Source organism: Perissodus microlepis, chromosome 14 (genome assembly GCF_051167445.1).
Source record: "Perissodus microlepis isolate ML-2025 ecotype Zambia chromosome 14, ASM5116744v1, whole genome shotgun sequence".
Classification (NCBI taxonomy): Eukaryota; Metazoa; Chordata; class Actinopteri; order Cichliformes; family Cichlidae; genus Perissodus; species Perissodus microlepis.
In genome coordinates, this window is record NC_140474.1 from 22,762,301 (window position 1) to 22,784,771 (window position 22,471).

General features: G+C 39.4%; 1 protein-coding gene across 1 annotated transcript in view; it reads right to left on the reverse strand.

Annotated features, from left to right (window-relative positions):
• Positions 1-12,892: 12,892 nt before the first annotated feature.
• Positions 12,893-22,471, reverse strand: part of kcnj5 (potassium inwardly rectifying channel subfamily J member 5) — a 31,264-nt gene continuing 21,685 nt past the window's right edge. The window contains exon 4 of the mRNA XM_084950263.1: positions 12,893-22,085. Coding sequence (XP_084806389.1) covers positions 21,700-22,085 — 386 coding nt within the window. The 3' untranslated portion in view covers positions 12,893-21,699. The remainder of the gene's footprint in view (positions 22,086-22,471) is intronic.

Genomic DNA, 22,471 nt, shown 5'->3' on the forward strand with positions numbered 1-22,471 from the left:
AACATTGCAAACCCTCAGTATGTTAATACAATCTGAAAGCTCTCTAATGCTATGTACTGTGTCAAGGAAACAACAATAATGCATGCCATGTTTATCGACAAAATAGCTTTTGCTTACAGTGTGATTCTGGGTCATGTCATGATGCACATGAAGGATAACTTTCTCTTGTCAGTGCACATGTATTTTGACCTAACTCTACACTGTATTGTCCTACATAAATACATATTTTACATTTGACAAATGTCTGTTTGATAAAAGCCTGTCTCCAAAACATACTTTTCTCTGTAATAATTTTCCCTCATTGGTTTGTATAATATGTATGCCATGTATCAGAGAGTATAAAAACAGTGGGTATCCTGCTCTTGCCATGTATTTCCTTCCCTGAATGAAAAAGAAAATGAGCAACTGAGATTGTGCAGACTAGCATGTTTAACCACTCTAAAGGCAGAAACAAACTCGCCTGGACTCAATTTCTTTCATATCCAGTTGTCAAAAAATGCCTTCAGGTGTCATCTGTTAGTCCCGCCATTATCACAGTAATATCAGTTTCAAAAGACATTTTTAAAATCACTAGAACAGTGGGGCTGAATTACAACCTCCAAAGAGGCTCCGTGCAGGAAGCAGGCTTATGCAAATTACAGTGTGTGGCAGCTGTAGGTATTTGATCTATTTTATAATGAGGACTTCAATCTATAAATATATACAAATATAAGAAAAACTTTCTGATGAGCACCTTGCAACAGGAGATGAGGAACTGGGGGGATTTAGGGTAGAGAAAAGGAAATGCTTAGAGTCTTGTGGAAAAGAAAGTACACAATTTTTAAATTTTAAGACTTTACCAGGTCATAATAACAAGTCATCTGGTCCCTACCAGGTCTTAAAATTAGGTAAGTGCCTGAGTTGGACATTACATTTCATTATTTATGTAACAAATATCAAGCCAAAATGCTGAAACAGTGTAGGGAGCACAAAGGAAACTCTAGCTTACACAGGATTTTGGAAGGATAAGTACTAAGGATTCGCGCGGCTAATTACATCCATTTGAGTAACTGATCCTCATTAAGGGTGAGCACATGTTTAAAAGGATAAGTTTTGACTATTTACTGGTCCAAAGCATTCAGGAGTTAGAACAATTATGTTGTGGTAAAGTTGTGCTAAAACGATGTTATGATTGTAACACTTAATATGCTAACAAAGGTACAAATGGAAAAAGAATAAAGAGTTATGCATTGTTTGGAAGGATTGCCAAGAGAACCACAAGACATCTGGAACATGTCCTTTGGACCGAGTTGACCTGTTTGGCATAAAACAAAGCATATGAGCACAAACGCCTCATACCGACTGTTAAGCACGGTGGTGGAAGGGTGATGAGCTTTCCACCCACAGGTCCTGGAAACCTTGCAGTGATTGAGTTGACCATGAACTCTGTATGCCAGAGTTTCCAGAGTCAGTGTGAGATCATCTGTCCGATGATGTGAAGTTTCACCGAAACTGGGTCACGCAACATGACAAGAAGGTTTGCTAATAAAACCACACAAGATCAGAAACTATTTAATAATCAGTCTGGCAGAATATCTCTAATTCTGATCTCTTTTACTAATAGAAAATTACAGTTTCACAAAACGATCAGCAACATAAACAAGAAAGAACAACTTTTTTTTTATTAAATAAAAACAAATAAACAAAAAACAAACAAATAACTGTAACCCTCAATGATTTAACAAGAGTGAAAACATGTCTAGTGTGATGCTATGTCTTATGTTACCATGACTGGGTGCAAGGAAACAATAAATCATGCTGTGTTTGTCGACAAAATAGCTTTTGCTTACAGTGCGATTCTGTGTTATGTCCTGATGGACATGAAGGGTCACTTTCTCTTGTCAGTGGACATGTCTTTGCGTTTTGACCTGCCACTAGAATAACAACATTGTCCTACAGGCCTCTAAATACATATTTTACAGTTCGGGAAATGAGTAAAACATCCAAAGCCTATCTCTGCCAAAAATCTTTGTGCTTAATTTGTGTTACTGTTAAATGTACAACGTTATATATTAAAAATATGAAATTCAAATCCAGAACACCTCATGTCAGATATCTACTGGAGGAGGTTTCTTGGTGAGAATTGTGAGTTTTACAGTTCAGCTGTCAGAAAAAAAAAAACCCAAAAACATTCTTACCAAAGTGTCAGGCCTGTCACTGTTAACGTCAGTCGTAACGTTATCATCAGTGTCAGCGCTGACAGTATTACAATTCTTTTACAACAAGGACCTGTGTCCTGTCTGTGATTTCTAAATCAGAGGAGAAGAAGCTCAGATTGAGCATGTTCTGCACTTACTCTTGTATCAATCAGGTTGCTGTCACTTGGGTTTAGTTTTTTCATTAAAAGATCAATAATTCACATCACAAAAACAAATAAATATGTCTCAGTATACAAATGTATTTTCATGGTCCTTGTAGTTAATGGTATTGAAAAGTATCTCACTTCAGTTTAATGGGTTGCAGCTTTGCTGCTGATTAGATAGTAGCCCTGGGAGCGCAGCTGCCTTCCAATGAATCAAATGCAAAACTAAAAAGAAGCTTATTAAGAAGCCAAAATCCTTAGCAAACATAATATAGCATAAGCAGCATGTTTAGAAAAGTTTGCGTTAGCTTGTTCACCTTCAGTGAAGGTGCAAGACAACATGTGTATTCACAGCTGGCAGTGTGTTGTTGTCTGTGCTGACAATATTAAAACAGTGATGTCACTGCATTAAAAAAGATTATGAATATCAATGTATGGCCATCTTTTTTCTGTTGCCTACGAACTCTGATATAAATATTCTGTTGAATTAATGCAAAAAGAAGATCATTTGCATTAGACCACGATGAAACCAAAGTTTGCAATAGTTTCATTTCATCAGGGAGAAAGAAGAAAGAAGCAAAATTTTAATCCACGTTCTTAATTTGTTTTTGAAAAACAATGAAAAACATATAATATGCAGGAGGACATTTTAAAGAGGAATTAGTGTGAAGTTGATGACATTCTTTTAAACTGTCATTTAGGCTCCCCTAAATGGCTTTCCTCTGGGACTTTCTCTTTTTCTCTTGTTATACATAAGATCTTGTGTGAGTATGTGTGACTAGTGTGTGCATGTGTATGCACTGGTCTCACATGATTGAGTTAACCCAGGGGCACCGAGCTGGTGAGGAGCAGCTGGAGATACTCTTTCCCTTGGTCCCTGCCCCAATTAATTAGCTTGGACTTGGATGTATTCACACTCACAGAGACACTCAGGTATGCAGGGTATAATTGCAGATTTTATGTTCTGACTCTAACTCTGGGAACTGTTAAAAGAATAAAGCATTTGGAAAAACAAAAGGTTTATTTTATTTTTTCAGCCTGACATATGGTCCCCTCACTTGCATATCTTTGGTCCTCATATTGAGAGTTCTAGTGAACAGCACCTGCGATCAGCTGCAGATCTTTTATATGTTTAATGTCTTATGTAATTATAAGGAAACAGGCCCCACCAGGTCTCACCATGAAGCTGCCTGCACTCTCATCTTCAGCTCTGTTGTCTGTTGCTTTGAATTGCTGACCCTAGGTATTTAAACTTAAACCTGTCTCCCGATCCTTCGCGCTCATGTACGCTGTCTTCCTTCTACTGACTTTCATTCCTGTTCTTTCCACAGCATACCTCCACCTCTCCAGGCTCTTTTCCACTTCTTCTTCACCTCATCACTATCTTAATGTCCTCATACATGTACTGCATATAATATAACTTCCATTTGTAAAAGGACTTTATTACAGTTTTTCTCAGTCGCTTTGGTGCTTTTCTCACATCACTATTAACATTTGCACAGCAGTTAGCGTATTTCTCAAAACAATTGGTGCAAACTGCAAAACCTAGTGGATAACCTGCAAAAGCAGGTCACTTGCTCAAAATCGGTAATCCATGCCTCAAAAACAAGTATTCATGTCAATGAAACTGCCAGTGTCATCAAAATGAGAAGTGTTGACAACATCTTGATGAACAAGTCAGAACTCGGTGACACTACCTGAAAATGCTCAAGACAGCACTATACACTTTTTGTACAGCCGTGTACAGTAAAATTACAGTAATGTACACTAAACATGAGATATTATGAGATGTAGGATGACTGTCCAATACTATACATACCTGTTCTCCCTACGAAATGTTTGACTGATTGATTTCACAGTGTTCTTCCAACATTTGTTTGCAGCCTCATCCATTGTGAGGCCGTAATTGACAACATGGTCAACAAGTGTTGCCCTAATTTCATTAGGGATCTGCCTATGTTTTTGCTGTCTTCTCCCTCTCCCCCTGTTTTGTCCCCGCCGCATCCTCACCCCTCTTCCACGATGCTGACCTTGTAGAAATGGTACACACTATGTCCTGCTCGGTTCATATATGCTTGCCAATTGAGGGTTCATGGGATTGATCCATGAGTGACTGTGAACAAGTGGCTTGTCATTGGTTACAACTAATACTTCACACACCTCCTTGTCAGTGAAAGCTGAAGTTCACCTGAGAGAAATTGTTCAATTTGGGGGACATTTCCAGGAAATAATAATAATAAAAAAAAAGGTATAACATTTGCTGGACAGCATTTGAAAACGAATTCACCAGTTTTGCATGTGATGACTCAAGCAATGAAATGAAGACTATTAGTTTTATTGGGAACGACTATTCAGCATCCAAAAGTATAGTTCATTTTGACTGACGTGACATAAGCAAATGATAATGTTGTAGACGGTAGAGAATTGTATGAAAGCAACTGATACATGTCCAAGAGCATTTGCATTTGACGTCTAAAGTGGAGAAAATTGCAAAAACCCAAACTTTCCTCTAGACCTCTAAATAATTATTCCAAAATAACAGTGAATGCTGTACATGTATTGTCTTCAAACAACATTACAAAACTTTATTTCCATACTGCTCCACAAATGAGGACAGGCTGTTATTAGTAATAGTAACCCAGCACCAGTTCTACAGCCTGACTCATTGCGTGAGCAGTGCTGGAAATGATGAGCACATCGGCTCATGCTATCTGCGTCATTTCTTCTTCTACGCCATTTGTTTTGTTCTATATGTTTCTTTCCCTTTTATCTATCAAACAGCTCAGATGCCTGCCAGTGTGTATTACAGCAGTGTCCTAGTTTACTTTCCCCCAGCATTCTAGCCTTGGCACAGTCAGTGCTGTAAAAATCAGCCAGTGTATACAAAGCAGAAAGGATAAGTAAGGTATTTTCCTAGACTGTCCTCTAGCAGGTAGGCCTGATCAAGCTTTGCTTGGCAGCGAGAAATGATTACTGCAGAAGGCAAACATGAATTTCAATTTTTTGCTTGGGTCCAACTAAATATTGCAAACACGTTCATTTGAAGTCTTCAGATGAGAAAGATGTTTAAAATGTATTATCTTAAGGCAGCGTGTTTGATCATCTTATACTTTGCAGTAAATAACAGAGGATTAGTGCATAATATTCAGGATTAATATTGGTGTTGCATACATTTGCAACTGTGTTAGACTGACAGAAAAAAAGAGTTGTGTTATTCTTACTTCAAATGCATTTTCTTTTTCTCCGTCTCAGTTACTTTCCAGGTTTATATAGCTATAGAATGCATTTAGAGGAAGCCAAGTGTAACTGATGGGAAGAATTGGCAGTGATGCACAATTTCACTCCCATATTTCTGGCTCGATATAAACTACCATCTGTCTGCATTTGACTGACAGCTGTCGCAGAAAGAACACACTACTGGGAGAGACAGAGAGAAGGGCTCAGGGTGTAATAAGACATACTACGGTAAAACCAGGCAGTAGATGAAAATAGCAAAAGTACATATTGACTATCAACTGGTGAGGTGTGTGAGATTTGAGTGGAGTGAAGGGTGGAATCAGAGCTATTAGACAGGCTAGCCACGTTCAGCTTGCTAAATGAAAACGCTGGCTAATAAAAACCCGTATTTTATTCTGCTAGCCTCACATCAAAAGGTGGCTGTCAGCTGTAGCTGGGTTATCCATTAATTATCATATGAATGAGTAGGCCACTACTGGAAGATCACAGATAGGCTGTCATTTTCTTTGACCAAATGACTTTGTTAGAGGGTGATTGGTGTAGAAAAAGTGAATGAGTTAAAGCTCCAGTCCAGATAATGATGGTGTCACAGAGAGTTAGACTTTTCAGCACTACAGCTCAACTTTGGTAGCATGTTTGTTGGAAGGTATCCAAGTTGCAAATTATCTTTACACACACACACACACACACACACACACACACACACACACACACACACACACACACACACGCACACAGGAAACAGGTACTTTCAGCTATCAAATTCATTGTTCAAACATTCGGACACATCTCAAACACAGCTGTCAGAGTAAAGGCAAGAGACTGACAGTTACTCTGAAATAGGAGCGTTCCACACTGTGCACAGGGAGCCACACAAGACTCACTGTGATTGCCAGTGGACACTTTACACAATAGTTCCTTCTGAAACATCTCTCCCCCCAACTTTTACCTAATATTTTAGTTAATTTGCATTTTGCACATTTTCTCAAGCACACACAAGCGGATAAAACGTACCTTCCATTAGGGGAAACTGTATTCAGGCTTTTATGTTTTAAGGAGAGAAAAAAGAGAAGAAAGAAAATTGCCTTACTGCAAGTAATCATCCTCATCTCAAGCACCACAGGTTCCCCAGAAAAGAAGGGAAAAAGGGCTTAAGGCCAGTATATGAAATTTTTAATACTCACCCAGCATAATCTCTTTGCCACCTCTTACTCAAATTGAGGCCTCAGCATGTGTCATAATAGGATGCAGGAACACTTGAGGCTGAAACAGCAAGGTAGGCAGTGCAGGCCAGTCTTCACAGATTATGGGCTTGGAGATGTTTTCTAAATTAGGCCTCTCATCTGCATCATTTCCACAACCACCCTTTCCCTTCCTTTACTCTCATATCAGTGTGTTAAATTCTAAATTCAAATTATACTGACACACTCAAATTGTACCTTTAAATAAAACAGAGTCAGTATAAAAATTAAACAGTGGGGGAAAAATGCCCTAAAAGGAGAATAAAACATTGGTACCACAAGGCAGTAAATCTTAGATCAAATCCTGGGTGAGCAAATACATTTACTCTCCATCCATCAAATTCAGTCTTGACAGTTGCATTAATCAGAGTTTGGGCCAGCATTAATTAAAGGTTGTGTTACCTGTAGCTCCTCATCTTTGGCCTTTTTCCTCTCCCTGTCATACCTGCTGCTTCACATATTTTTCATTTGGTAATTTCCTCCCTGCTACCTTCATTTTAGTAGACTCCAAGTAGACTAGTATACTATTTTCCAGGGAACACTGTTGGAACACTTTATTTTATTTATTTTTAGGTCTTGTCTATCCTGTTACCTATTTAATATTACCTTATTGTTAGGGCTGTTTTTGTTGTGCATCTGCACTTATTGTTGTCAATGTCTACGCATGGGACAGTGTGAAACGTAATTTCAATTCCTTTGTATGGCAAGTACATTTGAAGAAATTGACAAATAAAGTTTTTTCTTCTTTCTTCTTCTTTCTTCTTCATTTTCTTTGATTTCTATTTACTGCAATTATGTTACTGTAGTGTTATTCATCCACATCATTTTCACAGCGACATCCAGACGTAGGCCACAAGATGACAAGTTGAAATCTGTTTTCAATATATATGTAAATACGCATGTATGCATTGTATCGTCACCGATATCAGTCAGTGAGGCCAATAAGTTGTTGCACTCAATTTAAGGGTCAATTGGAAATCTTTGGTGTTTTAATGAGAAACAGTGATAATAACTGGTGTTGCCTCTCTGGTAGGTTATTAATCATTTGGTGCATGTAGATGTCATGTTTAAAAAAACCTGGTACAATTTTTGTAGTCAGTGAAAGAAACATCTGAAAAAACTGGCTGGGAATTTGTATTTCTTGCACAGCTGATCTTAGCCAAAGCAGCTCACATAACTGCTGTAAGTGGGCAGGAATTTCAGCCATTTAGAGCTGGCACGCTGAGCAAAACAGACTGCTCTGATGAAGAATATTACCTTTTCAGCTGGAAGGAGACGAGACAGTTATTTGGTGATTCTGTCTGTGCCAGCAGGGAAGTGTCTACTCGAGTCTCTGATCAGCTAAGAAACAGTTTACAAACACAAACCCACGGGAAGAGATTTATGTCATAATACTGTGTATTTGTTTAAACTATTTATGAATGGGTTTCATGTTGATTGCTGTTGAAAGCGCCACGATTATACACTGTGGTTGGCAGTAATTTTAGTACCATACTTTAAAAACAACACTTGCTGAGAGAAAAAGAAAAGCACTAACAGACAAATAAGTACAAGCATAAAAAACAACTGTGATCTAAATAAAGAAAACACAGGCGGAAACATTTCATTTAAACATTTCATTTCTCTGTTCCTTATAGAAGCTGCTTTTCACAGTACAGCATTGCACAGTACGTGTCACCAGGGTCTCATAGGAACTCATCAAGTCATATGACATTGTCCTGATTACGCTGTCACACTGCAGATGGCTGACATCTCCTTCACCCGTAACATCTACCCAGTGGGAATATGCGTGGATTTAGAATGACATTAACAGAAGCCATCAAAAGACATCTGTCAGATGGCACATTAGTGTTTTTCAAACTACCAAATCATGTGAAGCCATTGTTGCTTTGTCATCATTCTGAATGCCACCGCCATGGAGGACACAAGCTAAAGCAATTAAAGGCATTTGTGAGAGAGATTAGTTTTTAAATCTGGTTAAACAGCAAAAACACAACTTAACACCTAACATAAGTCCACACTATACAGCATAACAACAGAGATAAATATGAGACCTATTGTCTTTGATGAATAAATATAACAATGGCAGAAATATTAAAGAAAAAACAAAAACAAATAACTACCCCCCCCCACCCCCCCCCCCTCCACCCCCCACCTAGTTGTCCATGTCTAATTTAGGGAACCTTTTCCCACTGGAGATCTGCCACTGTGATAGCTGACAATAATGCATGAAGCCATCCAATCCTAATTAAAAACCTTTTACAGCTGAGTCCTCACAAAAAACAGACATGCACAGACAAACACCAGTACACAAATGCAAACACCAGCAAGAACAGTGCTGGCAGCCATGGGTGCCACGCATCTGCAATGGCTAGAAATGGAAACGCACAAAGACGAACACACGCAAAGACAAACCATAGTGAATTTTGTGAGACTTTTTAGAGTTTAGTATCTAAATTAATACTTTGACACATTTCTTGTCAAGAGTTAAGAGACAGCTTTAATAAAAACGGAAGATGCGGAGAAGAGATGGCTAGCTCTGTCAAAAGGTAACAAACCCTGATTAATCAGCACCTCCAAAGATCATCCAATAATAATTAGTATTATCTTTATTTTATTTTTTTAATCAAGCAGAAACCAAATTCTGATGGGATGGGATGGGATGGCATGTCACTGCAGGATGCTGTGGTAGCCGTGGTGGTTCAGTGTGCCTTCAGTTTTGAATAAATCCCCAACAGTGTCACCAGCAAAGCGCCCCCACACCATCACACCTCCTCCTCCTCCGTGCTCCATGGTGGGAACCATGCATTTAGAGACCATCCATTCATCTTTTCCGCATTGCACAAAGAGACAGCGGGTGGAGCCAAAAACCTCAAATTTAGACTGCTCAGACCAAAGTCCAGATTTTCATTGGTCCAGTGTCCATTCCTAGACATTTGACCATAAAAGCCTCATTTGCGCAGTCTCCTCTGATCAGTTGATACAGAGATGTGTTGGAACTCTGGCATTTATCTGGGCTATAATCTGAGGTGCTGTTAACATGTGATTTCTGAGGCTAGTGATGCGATCGAATTCATCCTCAGCAGCAGAGGTGATTCTTGGTCTTCCTTTCCTGGTGCGGTCCTCATATGAGTTTTGTTGCAGTGCTTCATGGTTTTTGCAACTACACTTGGGGACACATTCAAAGTTTTAAAACTTCAGCTTTTAAATTAATGATGGACTGTCATTTCTCTTTACTTAGCTGACTGGTTTTTGCCATTATATGAATTCTAACAGCTGTCAAATAGGGTTGTCAGATGTGCACCAACCTAACTTCTGCACAGGTTTCTGTTGGTGTGTGGGACTGTAGTATAGGTTTATATTTTAGATGGTAATTATGAGACAATGGGTGCCAGGTAATGCAACGAGTAGTGTAATCAATTACTTTTTCCTGGGAGATAGTACTGCATTCATTGTAAGAAAGGTTTTCCCTGTATTATATATAATACATTGCTTTTTTTGAGTAATGACCCCAACATCACAACAAAGAGAGGAAATACTTCCATCATGCACAAACATTTCACCTCACGACATGCAATTAATTTGCACAAATGTAATGTCTTTGATATGCTGCTTAGTGATGGTGGCGACCCTCAGTCATTTCAAAGAGGAGCCAGTGAGATCCCAATGAGAATCAGTGAGCAGATCAATAAGGAATCACACTGATAAGTGATATCAATAATGGAATTGGAATTGCTAAATGTGTATCAATTCTGAAAACTGCACATTTACGTGGATACTAAAAGATTTTCCTTTAGGTCAGACACTTTGACCCTCATATTGATATCAATGATAGAGGCTTTTGATGGCAAGCATAGAAATTAAGATTGAAATGATGGAAAAGGCAATGTAGTACTGTCATGCCAGTGTTTTGAGTTTTGGGCATGTTTGGGAGTTTTTTCGTTTGTTATCCGTTCACTGTATTTAGTCAGTCTGAGTGCGCCTGTGTTTTCAATGTGACCGTGGTTTCTGTCTGTTTCCTGTTTTATTCTAATAGTCATTTGTCCTGTTTGCGTCATGTTGAGTTTTGCTTCCCGTGTCTTGTCAGTCAGAATATGTCCAGCCTTGTTCCCCAGGTGTTACCTCTCTGCCCTGATTCCCTGTGTGTATAAATTGTCTGCATTTCCCTCTGTTCCTTGTTGTGCTCTCCTTCGTCCTCTGGCTGTGTTCTGTGTGTTAAGTATATCTCAGTTTAGGTTCCTTAGGTTCCTTGTGACTCGGTAATTCAGCAACAAAGGTGCATTTAAGTTTAGTTTTACCTGTAAGTCCTGCACCTATGGGTTCCTTCCTGCCTTACACAGAAATGACAAATACTTGGTAAGGCAAGGTGATATTTCATGGAATGAATGGCCACACCCGCCTTTTATGTCAATCACGGTTCTTTGCATGTAGCATTCAAATGTCAGAGAAACTGCCCTTTCTCTGAATGTATTTTGACCATCTTTCAGCCTCAGTTAATGGTATAGAGGCGTAACGGCATGCCCGATCAGGAATAAAAACATGCCCATTCTTAAAATGTGACAGACATGCGAATGTTATGTGGACAGTTATGTTCATTTATGTATGTAAAAATGTCATGTGTTCCAAATTGGCATCATTCAGGCATACAAACATATGATCATTGCAGTAGGACAATAACAAATAAGAGGTTTAATGCATATTTGCCGTTTCTCACAGTTTTCTTTAATGATTTCAAATCTGAATTTGATTGTGCAGATAAATATGCTGTGAATGGATGCAATGATGAAAATCAGGTTAACATCAATTCAAAATGACCAACCACCAGCTTTATAGTTAAAATAGCGATTCTACAAGAAAACTTTAAATCATATTGCACCTTGACTCATCAGCAGTAGAGAGGTTAATCAAAACAGCAGCCCATTATAGTATCACAAGAAGCTGATTTCACAGCCCATCACAGTTTAGTAGCACGTTAATAAGAGGCACATCAGTGGACTTGAGGATTTACTAAACATTATTCATCATCTCCTGAGAGCCATCGAAAGTCTGCTATCATGGGATATCTGCTTGATTAGGTGATGTAGAGTGCGTGCACATGAGATATGAGGGATGAGGTTTTATTATGCAAATGATGAAAACTTCGAGCACCATGTGTTGATGAGCCAACATCCGCCTTAATCTGCTGAGCCACGGGGAAATGACCAGTGAGGATTTTTAAGAGCTTTAAAACATAAATTCGATCCATCCCGGTTAAGGTTCAGGAATATAAATTGCACTGCACCGCCATGAAGATTTTTAAAGTTGTCAGACTGCGTCCATCAAGAATCAATACCCAGATATCACTGCCTGCAGCGAAGAGAAATCTGTAAAACCACAGAAATCCCAAAGTGTCTCGTGGTGAAGGTTTATTTGTTAAACGAGTTGGTAAATTGCGTTAAGCTTTAAAATGTAACATATCTGGATGTATTCTGTGGTGTAAAACAAACAAACAAATGAAAACTAGTAACTTGGTATTTCATTATTTGTAAGGGAGAGTGTGATGAATCCAATTTACTAATATTTTCCCAGACAAGTCAATCAATTATAGCTTCAAAAATACAAACCTATGGATAAAAGACAGTTTTCAGAATTTGCACATACTATAGATTTACTTGTCCACATAACTGGTTCAACATATACAGCATGGTTTTGGTAAAGGTTAATTAATCATTATAACATAGAAAAGGTGTTTGCTGCTCGTTTTTGTCGTTTTTCCTAGACTTTTAATAGTTTACATTTCCCAAAATGTGTCTTCTAATATCAGTGCAGATGGCTACAAAAAAATCAATACATGTGGTTTAAAAGCTTCCTGAAAATAACTTCCATTGATTTCAAGAAAACCAAGTGCTGCTTAATTAGAAACAGTAAGCAGTGCTTTATTTCTTCCCTCAAACAACACTTCACATCAATATAAGATTTAAATGATATCAATGATGTTTGTCGGGTTGATGATTGTCCTTGCTTTTTTGAGTGTATCTGTTGGTCTAGGTAGCAAAATTAGCCTGATCATTTATTTTTTAAAATGAAACTGAAAAATAATTTGGGTTTGGTGAAGGCTGCAGTGTTACTTTTGCCTACTGGTGGATTACATGACCTGACAGGCTGATTTAGATCGCAAAATTAATATAAAAAGGTACACGCGTGTGTGTGATTCACCAGGCTGGACAGGGTTCACAGTTCTAACTGCTATCTGAGAAAGCACAGTTACGCAAGAGTTTTTTTCCCTCCTGTCCTGTCCAGCAGTGTAGCAATCAGAATTGTTGTCTTAAGGCCAAAAAATGCCAAACAGATTTACTTTCACAAGTGCAGCATTAAGGCACTTGCTATAATGATCCACTCGATAGTCGTATTTTATCAGAACTTTATGAGGATTTTTTTTATTTTGGGTTATTACAGCCACAACAGAAAAGATTGAAGGGCAGAAAAGAAAAAATAAGTAAGAATGTGAAGCTGGTGAGAAAGTTAACAGAAGCAAACACTGCGAATCTGCTTCAACACTTGCTGAGAAAATAAAAGAAAACAGCAAAGAAACATCAGCAACAACCAAGATATGCATAAACAACAGTGAAGACCTAGGCCCCACGACATCCAGGCCCTGCTGGGAGCTGGCTATGTCAGAGCAGACCGAGCTCCAGCCCCGGAGACCTGAGACCTGACACCTGACAGAGCCAGTGGGCCCGGGTCCCGCTATGGAGCCGCTGGGAGTAAGCCAGTACACACCCGAGCACCCAGCCCCTGACACTGGCAGATGGGGATACCAGCCACTGGCCACTGGTTTTCTTTCACAGGGGAGGTCTGCTATCTGTCAAATTAAGATGCATTTCAGCAACCAATAAACATCCTGCCACCCTGTGCACCTATGTCAACCTTATCACATGCAAATGCTTAAGCATTTTAACAACAAGACGAGTGAAGAACAAAAAAAAAGAAAAAAAAGAACAGGGATAAAGATTCTGGATTTGGCAGAGTGTGGTGGAAGCTGTCAGATATGCCTTCCAGAAACTAGGTGCTCATTAGCATACTTCATTGGGCTAAATATAGTCCTAATCCAAAGCTGAAGGGCAAACAAACAAATCACATACAGCATGCGAGTGTGTGTTTGGTGGGTGAGGCATTTAACAAATTCTTCACCCCTGAAGTATTTTGGCATGACAGCACAGTTTGTGTAAAAAAAAAAGAAAAGAAAATCACCTCTGATGGTTGACATACAGTTTATGACCCTTTTGGAAACGTTTACTATGCTGCCTATGACAGTGCACACTGCAAATGACTGCAGGCCTCAGTGATGCCAAGGGAATCTGTTAAAAGGTCACAGGCAAAACAAGTAGCTTGGCTGGAGGGAGGACATGCAGTGACAAGGAAGCACGTGTCGAAGATGCATAAAGCTTCTGGGACTTCAAGAGTCTTTGAGACTCATTGGCTTAGTTTGCACAAAAGGACTAAGATGTACGCAGCGTTTCCCTCAGCGGTGCGCTCTGAGTGGCATTCTGTCAGTGCATGTGAAACAGGAGCAAAGGATGTGTGGTGAGGTATATGCTTGATGTGATTATAGTGTGACTCACAGAGGGTGGCTGGCTTATGCGTGAAGAGATATATGACAGAGCAGTTCACAGATGCATGTTAATGCCAGGACCCAAAGGAGACAATAGGCCCGGTTGAAAATGCTTCAGTTTAGTACAATTTGCTGCAGCTTGGTTTTGTCACATCTATAAATATTTGATGTTTCTCTCCTAAACCGAAACCAACCCACAGCTGAAGTGACTTTGCACTGCACAAGTGATGTTATTTGGTGGTGTGAGTAATAAATGAGCATGTTTTATAAGAGGCAAGGATTTGCCCAGCACACTCTCACACTGTCAGCTGGTTGAGTTGCATATTTGGGATACAGTCCTTAAGCAAAAGCATTAAGCAGAACTTTCTAGTGCTAATCTGGTAATTGAAAATTTTGTTGCAATTTTCTGCATCAGCCAAAACATATAAGCCACAGTCATCTACAGGCAGGCAAAAACTGGACAGCTCTCTTTCCTGTTCTAGTACTGTTTTGCTGCGTAGGAGGGAGAGGAATCATGAAGGTTACCAACTCAATGAGCAGGAGCAATGGATAAAGAGAGCGAGAGAAAGAACGAGGGAGAGAGAAATAGAAAGATAAATTTAGAATACAAGCTCATCTCTGCATGAGGTAATTCGGTTTCCCACAGTTGCCTCTTTCAGATGCTGGTGAACTGTGCATTATACAGTCAAGCATTATTTTACGATTTGCAGAGCTTGTTTTTCCAGCACTGCAAGTCTTTGACACACAGTGCCATCTTTATTGAGAGCACACAAAACTTTTTGCACTCTTGCGCTCTTGCAATGTTACTATTTTCTCAGGTAAAATCACACTTTGTTTTGTTGCTGCATAATGCACGGAGTATTGGACACATGAATAAGCTTGCTCTAATTTAATCTGTATGATTCACAGAAGGAGGCTTCTTCATTGGTTTAGGAATTTATTCAAACACTGTTTGTCACTAATTTGCTATCTGTTTTTATTGTCTTCTCTTATTTGCTTTCACAACACACATAAAGAGGTTTCACGTGAATGGCAGTCAGCCTACTACTTTAAACATGACTGCTTGAAGTCAAGAAAAGGGCTTTTTTTAAGGCTTGATATCCTTTTAAAACAAAGTGCTTCTTGGTAACCAAGCTCTCAGAGAAAGACAACCCATGCATTCATTTGAAGCCATTGTGTGGAAGTATTGATGTTATCTCTATCACTGACGTGGGATATCTCACACACTTTCTCTCGCCTTTCTCCTACTCATTCAAAGCTTCTCAAGTGGGCTTAAATCCACCAAGAGTTCAAAAGCAAGCATCAGTTCCACACCATTTTTCCTATACTTACCACTGTGATATTGAGATAAGAGAGAAAAACTGGTTCTATGTCATAACTGAATAAAAATATAGTTTACAAAGTTAGAATTTGTAAAAAATACTCTGAAGAGACTAGACAGTACTCCAGAAAAGTCTTGAGACACTCGAGTTCCTTTATATTTTTCTTCCAAGGAGCCACTCTTTCTTGTGATTTTTAAAAATTGGTCTCAAGGAACAGTTTCCTGGATTTCTGATGGCTTGTATCTTGCCACTTTCCAATTTTTTTAAATTTTATTTTCATAAGTGACCTAACAATGACCCGTGAATCATTCAGTGCAGTGCGCCGTTAAATATTTTGAGTAAATGAATGACAAAAGAAAAGGTGACAGGCCTAACTAAAAAAGATCTATTGCAGATGAACAGTATCTAAAATCATGAACTTCAGAAATAAGAAAAAAAATCAGCAAACATCTGACATAGATGCATCTGGCCCCTCAGTTGATCCATCTACTGCTCACTGAAGCCTCATGGAAAATGGTGGCTGTGAACAAGCCATTTGTAAGGAAGGAAAACAGGAAGAAAAGGATGGGGTATGCCAGATTACACAAGAAGTTGGTTAAAATCAGTGGCAACAGACCTTATACAGTGATTTGAACCTAAAAACCTTGGTTCAAATATTAGTATGTACAGTGGAGGTCAAGGAGTGTTTACAGCCATCTGTAAAACATTGTGGAGGCTCTGTCATGGTTTGGGCTTGCCTTACAACAGTGCTGTTGGGGATCTTGTCAAAAATTGTGAATCCAGAAAAATACATTTTTATCCACCATGCAGTACCATCTGGAAAGCATCTGATTGGGAACGCCTTCATCAAAGTAAAGAAACCTCTCATATAATCTGCCTGTTTTGTTAAAAATCTCAAGCATCTCAGGGTTTGCGGCATTGCTCTTATTTCCACTATCAGGATAAGCTTGCAGTTACACTTTTCTAAGGCTTCTCTCCCACACATACAGTAAGTCTAAGTTCTGTTCGTGTATCACTGCAGTATTAATGTAGAAGCAATGTCTGACAATGACGCTAAAAGGTTACTGTTAATTAATCCAACAGTGTATGCTCCATTGGTTTGTACAATGGTGTTTAAAACAAGGCCTTGAGTGATAGAATTGGCTCACAGGGCATTAGGAACAAAAATGCTCCAGAAGTTTCCAACATGAAGCAATCCTTTGAATTTTCTTTTATGGTTTCTCTTCTATGGTTTGGAAAAACTAGTGCAGTGCTCACTATCACAGGCATGTTGGCATCATTAGATGTACGGTCACAGTCTGGTAATTTATGAACTATGTGATCAGAACTGGTGACATCTTTATCAGGTCCCAGTCCCTCTAATGATGTTGCTTAGCAACAGGGAGATGACCCCAAAAATGAGACAACCACTCAAGCGTGAAACAGACAGAAATGGAGATCCCTTGGTTTATTATAGCGACATATGAACAGTACTGCTGTCGCAGGTCGATGCCCCCTGACCCCTCCCCTTTTGAGCCTTAACGTTGAGTTCTCCAACAGGAAGTAGCTAGACATAGTTTGTTCATCTTTGCTTTACTGTTTAGAATTATACAGAATTAGAATTTCATTGACATAATGTGAGCAAAAACAGTAGCCCACCATAAAAAAAAAACTTCACCCAATTATTCTGAAAGATTTTCTGCATTAGAAAACTTTGTCAGCCAGGTGCTGGCTATCGCTTCATATTTGCCTTACCACACAATCTTATCAGCATGATTTTTTTGGATTCTTAGTGTTGTACTAATGCTTTATTAACTTTAACACTGACTAGTTCCTTCAGTATGTTTGGTTCTTCCTGGTTGTCTGTTCTTCTTAGCAGGTAAATTTGAGGGAGCTCAATCTGCAGCCACACTCCACAGCCATAGAAATCCTCATCAAAGGCTGCCATCGACATCAAAGGGCAGACCTCTGTCTGCTGGCTGGAAAAGGCAAAGGTTTCTCTGTCTCACTCTGTGCCTCCATCTGTCTGTATCATTCAAAACTCGGGAAACAGATCATTCCTCAACTCGCAGTGCTATCGATTTTCTCTTTTTACACATCTTTAAAAGTTTTTGTGTTGACTTAACGGTGGAGTGTGTGGTGATGATGCTGTCCTTAACATAAGGGTTGCAGCATATTTGTGTTCGAAGAACAACATAGCTGCTTTATGAAGTTCAGAAAACTTTTTATGTGGATTTGCAACTACTTGAACCACAGACTGTATAACTGACTTGCAGCAGACAAATTTTCATCATGAACAAACAGCAGACTGAATTACGTCACCGCGTAAATTGCAATTGGTTCCTTTCCTCCATCTGAAGCTGCATTACATAACGTTTTCTAACACGTTCACTGCTGGATTCAAGAGGATTTCAGCTTCTGTTCTGACTAACACTGCAGGGAAAGATTCCCAGGAAACCCAGCAGACCACGTGCACAGCTGTGTGTGCAAAAGTGCCTTCTGCTGATGTGTGTAGCACACGCAAGCGAAGGAGTTAAATTGCAGCCTTTCAAAGGGACAAAGCCAGAGACAAAGAGGGAGAGAAAAGATATAAGTGACACGAACCCGTCTTTTACCAGTGGGAGCTTCAAGGGAATGAAACGAGGGGAGTCATTACAGTATCATGTAAGAGGAGATTTGAATGCTTAATAAGATATAATTGCAGCAGGGAGACATAGTTGCTAAAAATGGGACAATGGGGTTTAGGAGCTTGTCTTTTAGTCTCTGGATGGGTTCTGAAAGAAAGAAACGTCTCAAATCAGCACGGGCATAAAGTATTTGCTCGCTTTACTCGGCTCTGTCAGTTTGTCCGTGTTTGTTCTCGGTGGGAGATGTTTGACAGGGTCAGCTTGTTTGCAAAACAAAACATGATGGACAGAAAAAGAATATGGAAAAAACTCAAACAACTGCAGAAGTCATCCCCGCCTGCTGTCTCTCGGGGACCGTGATTCTTTCCCTCATGCAGGATGCTTTATTCTGACTACTGAGATGTTAATGGCCAATGTGCTTTCTTCTTCATTCAATACATGCATAATTTAACAGAAGGGGGAGCGTTTTAGCTAGGCGTCTTAAGCAGACGAACAATAGTTAGTGTCTTGAAGTGGTGCCATTCATCTTTATCTTTAGAAATGTACCTGTCTTTGATTTCCTTTTGGCAGAAATAGCATGTGCAACTTGGCAAAATAATAAAAGAACATTTTGTGTGTTGTTTTGTTTGCATGTGTCATTGTTGGCACGAGGTTGTCATGACTGTGCAGTCTTGTCTGTCTCCTCTTTCTCTCTCTCTTTCTCGCAAACACACACACACACACACACGCTCATCCCCATGCACCTGCCTTGGGTATCTATTTCAATGCACCACTGAATGGATGCATTATATTCATCATCGTACATTATTCAGATTTGAATCAGGGTCTGTCAGCTTGCTGGCAATTCAACTTCCACATTTAATAGCTTGGACAAGAATAGCCTTGACAGCACATTGCTGTGATTCACTGAATTTCTATGGCATGCTGGCCACTGAATGTAACACCATGTTTCATTTTCCTAACTGGTTGTACTCTTTGAAATGTCATTACCCCTGTGACTTCTGCAGTGTTTTCTCTGTTGGTAGTTAATCGCTGCGGTGCCTTTCTTAATCAGTCTGCTGGCTGTTGTGCATGCAAATTCAATCGTAGTCACAGAAAACACAAAGCTGACTCAGGGAAACTGTTTAAGTCCTGAAGGTTCTAGCAGCCACAGTAATGTTAATCCATTTTTTGAAATTCAGGCGTGCGGTAGGGGCAGGGGGTGTGTGGTGGAAACAAAGTTGCTCTAATCTTCCCACATTTGTTTTCCTTGCCTCAAGCTTAAGTGCAAGACGAGATTGTTCTGCACTCATAATTGCTGGTTGCTAAAGTTCCCTTCTCATGATTTGATGCACAGCTAATCCAGTTTTCAGGTAGCATGTGTACGAGGCGCAGTCGTTTCACCCAGAGCCACTTGAGTTAAATGTGTCATTTTATCACACATCAGCTGATAGAGTGCAGAGTCACTCCACATCAAGGTACTTTTAAATCCTCAGTCGCAACGTCATGTGCGAAATGCCTACACATTCATAGACTCCCATACACTCGTTCGTGCATGTGCAGATTATCTAAAAGGAACATGTTGTTCTTTCGGCTATATTATGTTTATTCCCACAAGAACACACAGAAAACAGATGACATTCAAGGAATGAAAAAAATGACCTCACTTGAATGATAAATATACTAAGGTGCCAAAATGTCATAGTGAAAATCATTTTTAAAAAAGGCATCAAATTAAATAAAAGAAATTACCCAAAAAATGGGGGGTTTTCTTTTGGTGATTTTAAAATTGCACATCATGTGACAGTATACTGTAGAATGAATGTAGAATTAATTAATGTATAATTTGGATGACTAGAAAATACCCTGTTTTTCCTGTTACCTCATCCATGCAAGCTCAAGTGACCTTCAAGGACAAGTCTAAAGTGATATTGTAGGAAATGGCTCTCATAGTTTAAAGTTTAAAGGACCATAAAGTATATAATGTGAAACATCTAGGGCTTGTGTGATGGTGGTGAATTTGCAGACTGAATGTGTGTGCTCACTAAAAAAGTGCCAGATTATAAGGCAAAAGCTGAGGGTGACCTTCAAAGGGGGGAAAAAAAATCAGAAAAAAAGGAAAGCAATAGCTTAGCCAGATGCTAAAGTCACAAAATAAGACATCCTGTTTATATCTTTAGTATATTTAGCTTTAATGCAGCTGAAAATATCAAGGTTGATTATCTGTAAGCTTTTAAAACAAACAAAAAAAACATAAAAAGGATACATGGAATATTACATTTTGCTTGAGGAGCATTTGTAATTGTCATATATAAAAATCAAGAGCATTTCAAATAGGATTTGAGCTTGAACATTACATATAAGTGTTGAAAGCTATATCTGGATGTTAGTTTTAACTAGAACTGACATGCATTAGCCAGTGGCGGCGACTAGGTGGGAGGGTAGGGTAGGTCAGTGTGGAGTCCCCTTTATAAAGAAATTGTGCTTTATGTACCAGGGGCTTGAAATGAAAGCTTCATTTGCTGCAGTGGACAGGGGAATTAAATCTTTAACCAACCATACCGTAGCACATTTATGCAGTTTTGCCAGCATTTGCCTTGTTGTTATTCTTAGTTTAAAAACCTGAAAATGAGTAGAAAATGAGGTACTAGCTGGTTTGTTTTGGGTCAAGGCTCCCAGTGTGTCGAGGACAGAATTAGACATCTATAACGAGAGACAGCACAGACGTGAGGAAAAGTGCGATCAAAGAAAATAACACTGGATTGTGGTTGCCGGCACACATTGCCTTCATAATGTTCTTATTTGTTTGTGCATACTTGAAGACTCTTTCCTTCTAGGTGAGTGAGATTTCTGACGCAGAAGGACAACAGTGACAGAGAAAGGATAATAATCTCCTATATTAAATCAAAAATTGCAGATAACAAGGTTCCATTACCACACAGAGCTGAGTTATGAGATTATGCTTTAACGAAGCTGAATTAACACACTCTAAAATGAGAATACTGGATTCATAATAAGCCCATGGTAAGCTGTCATGGCTACCAGTTTCCGCTCAAGTTTACATTATACAACTTGAACTGTCAGAGTTATAGCAGTAAGTGGTCATTATTGTATATAAAAACACAATCTGAACCCCCCCACCTGTAAGTGTAGATATAGATACTGTACATGTGTTTCTCTGTATGTGGACTATTTGTCTACAAAACCAATCTATACTATAGATTGACACTCTAGTAGAGGAATATTGCATGAGTTGGTGGCTGGAGATATGTCTTTTATCTCTGAGTGCTGCAATGGACCAAGCTGACCATTGACCAAATGAAACCATATAATGTCATATGTCTTTATCCAAAGTTTTCTGGGCTTTTAGCTGTCAAACCCATCAGTCAGACAGTCTGTCAGCAAGTGGGAGCTCCTCTAAAGCAGCGGCTGAGCCATTGGTCTCCCCTCTGTCACCCCCTGAAACCCTCTCTTCAATCTCCTCATCTTGGCTCAGTGGATCCTGCTGTGACAGTCGGTTTAGGGGGTCAAACGTATGCATTTTGGGTTCAGGGCTGAGGAGGGAAAGCTGTGGCAATAACGGCTCCTCGCGAAGTTTAGCCGCCATCTCCTTGGCGCTGCAGGTGGGTGTGTTGGTCTCATAGACATCGTGGAAGTTATTGTAATCTACCTCGTAGAAGCCCTTCTCTAAGGATAGCACTGGAGTGAAGCGGTAACCCCACAGGACCTCAGTGTCCAGGTACGAACTTCTTGCCTGACACGTCATCCCTGCCAAAAGGTAAAGACAGGTGTATGTACACACACAAACATTCACACAAAATGAAAGAGCACACACGACAGTCCGAGGGGTCCATACATGAGAAACCAGAGAGCCAAGCACACACAACCAGAGTGGATAGGTAAGCACACAATGACATAGAAAGAGGCATAGGGAGAAAGAGCATCAGTTAATTATTCATGGTTACAAAAGAACAGCAAAGACGTGCATACTGTTTTCTCCTATCATCAGTCTCCAATCATATAACTAGAGTATTTTTTTAAACACTGAAGTATTTGGCTAGTTTGTTGAGTTTACACATAAAAAAGACTGTATATATTCCATTAGTTGTGTTTTAATAGTAAGCAAATCTGAATAAAAATAGTACACGTCACAT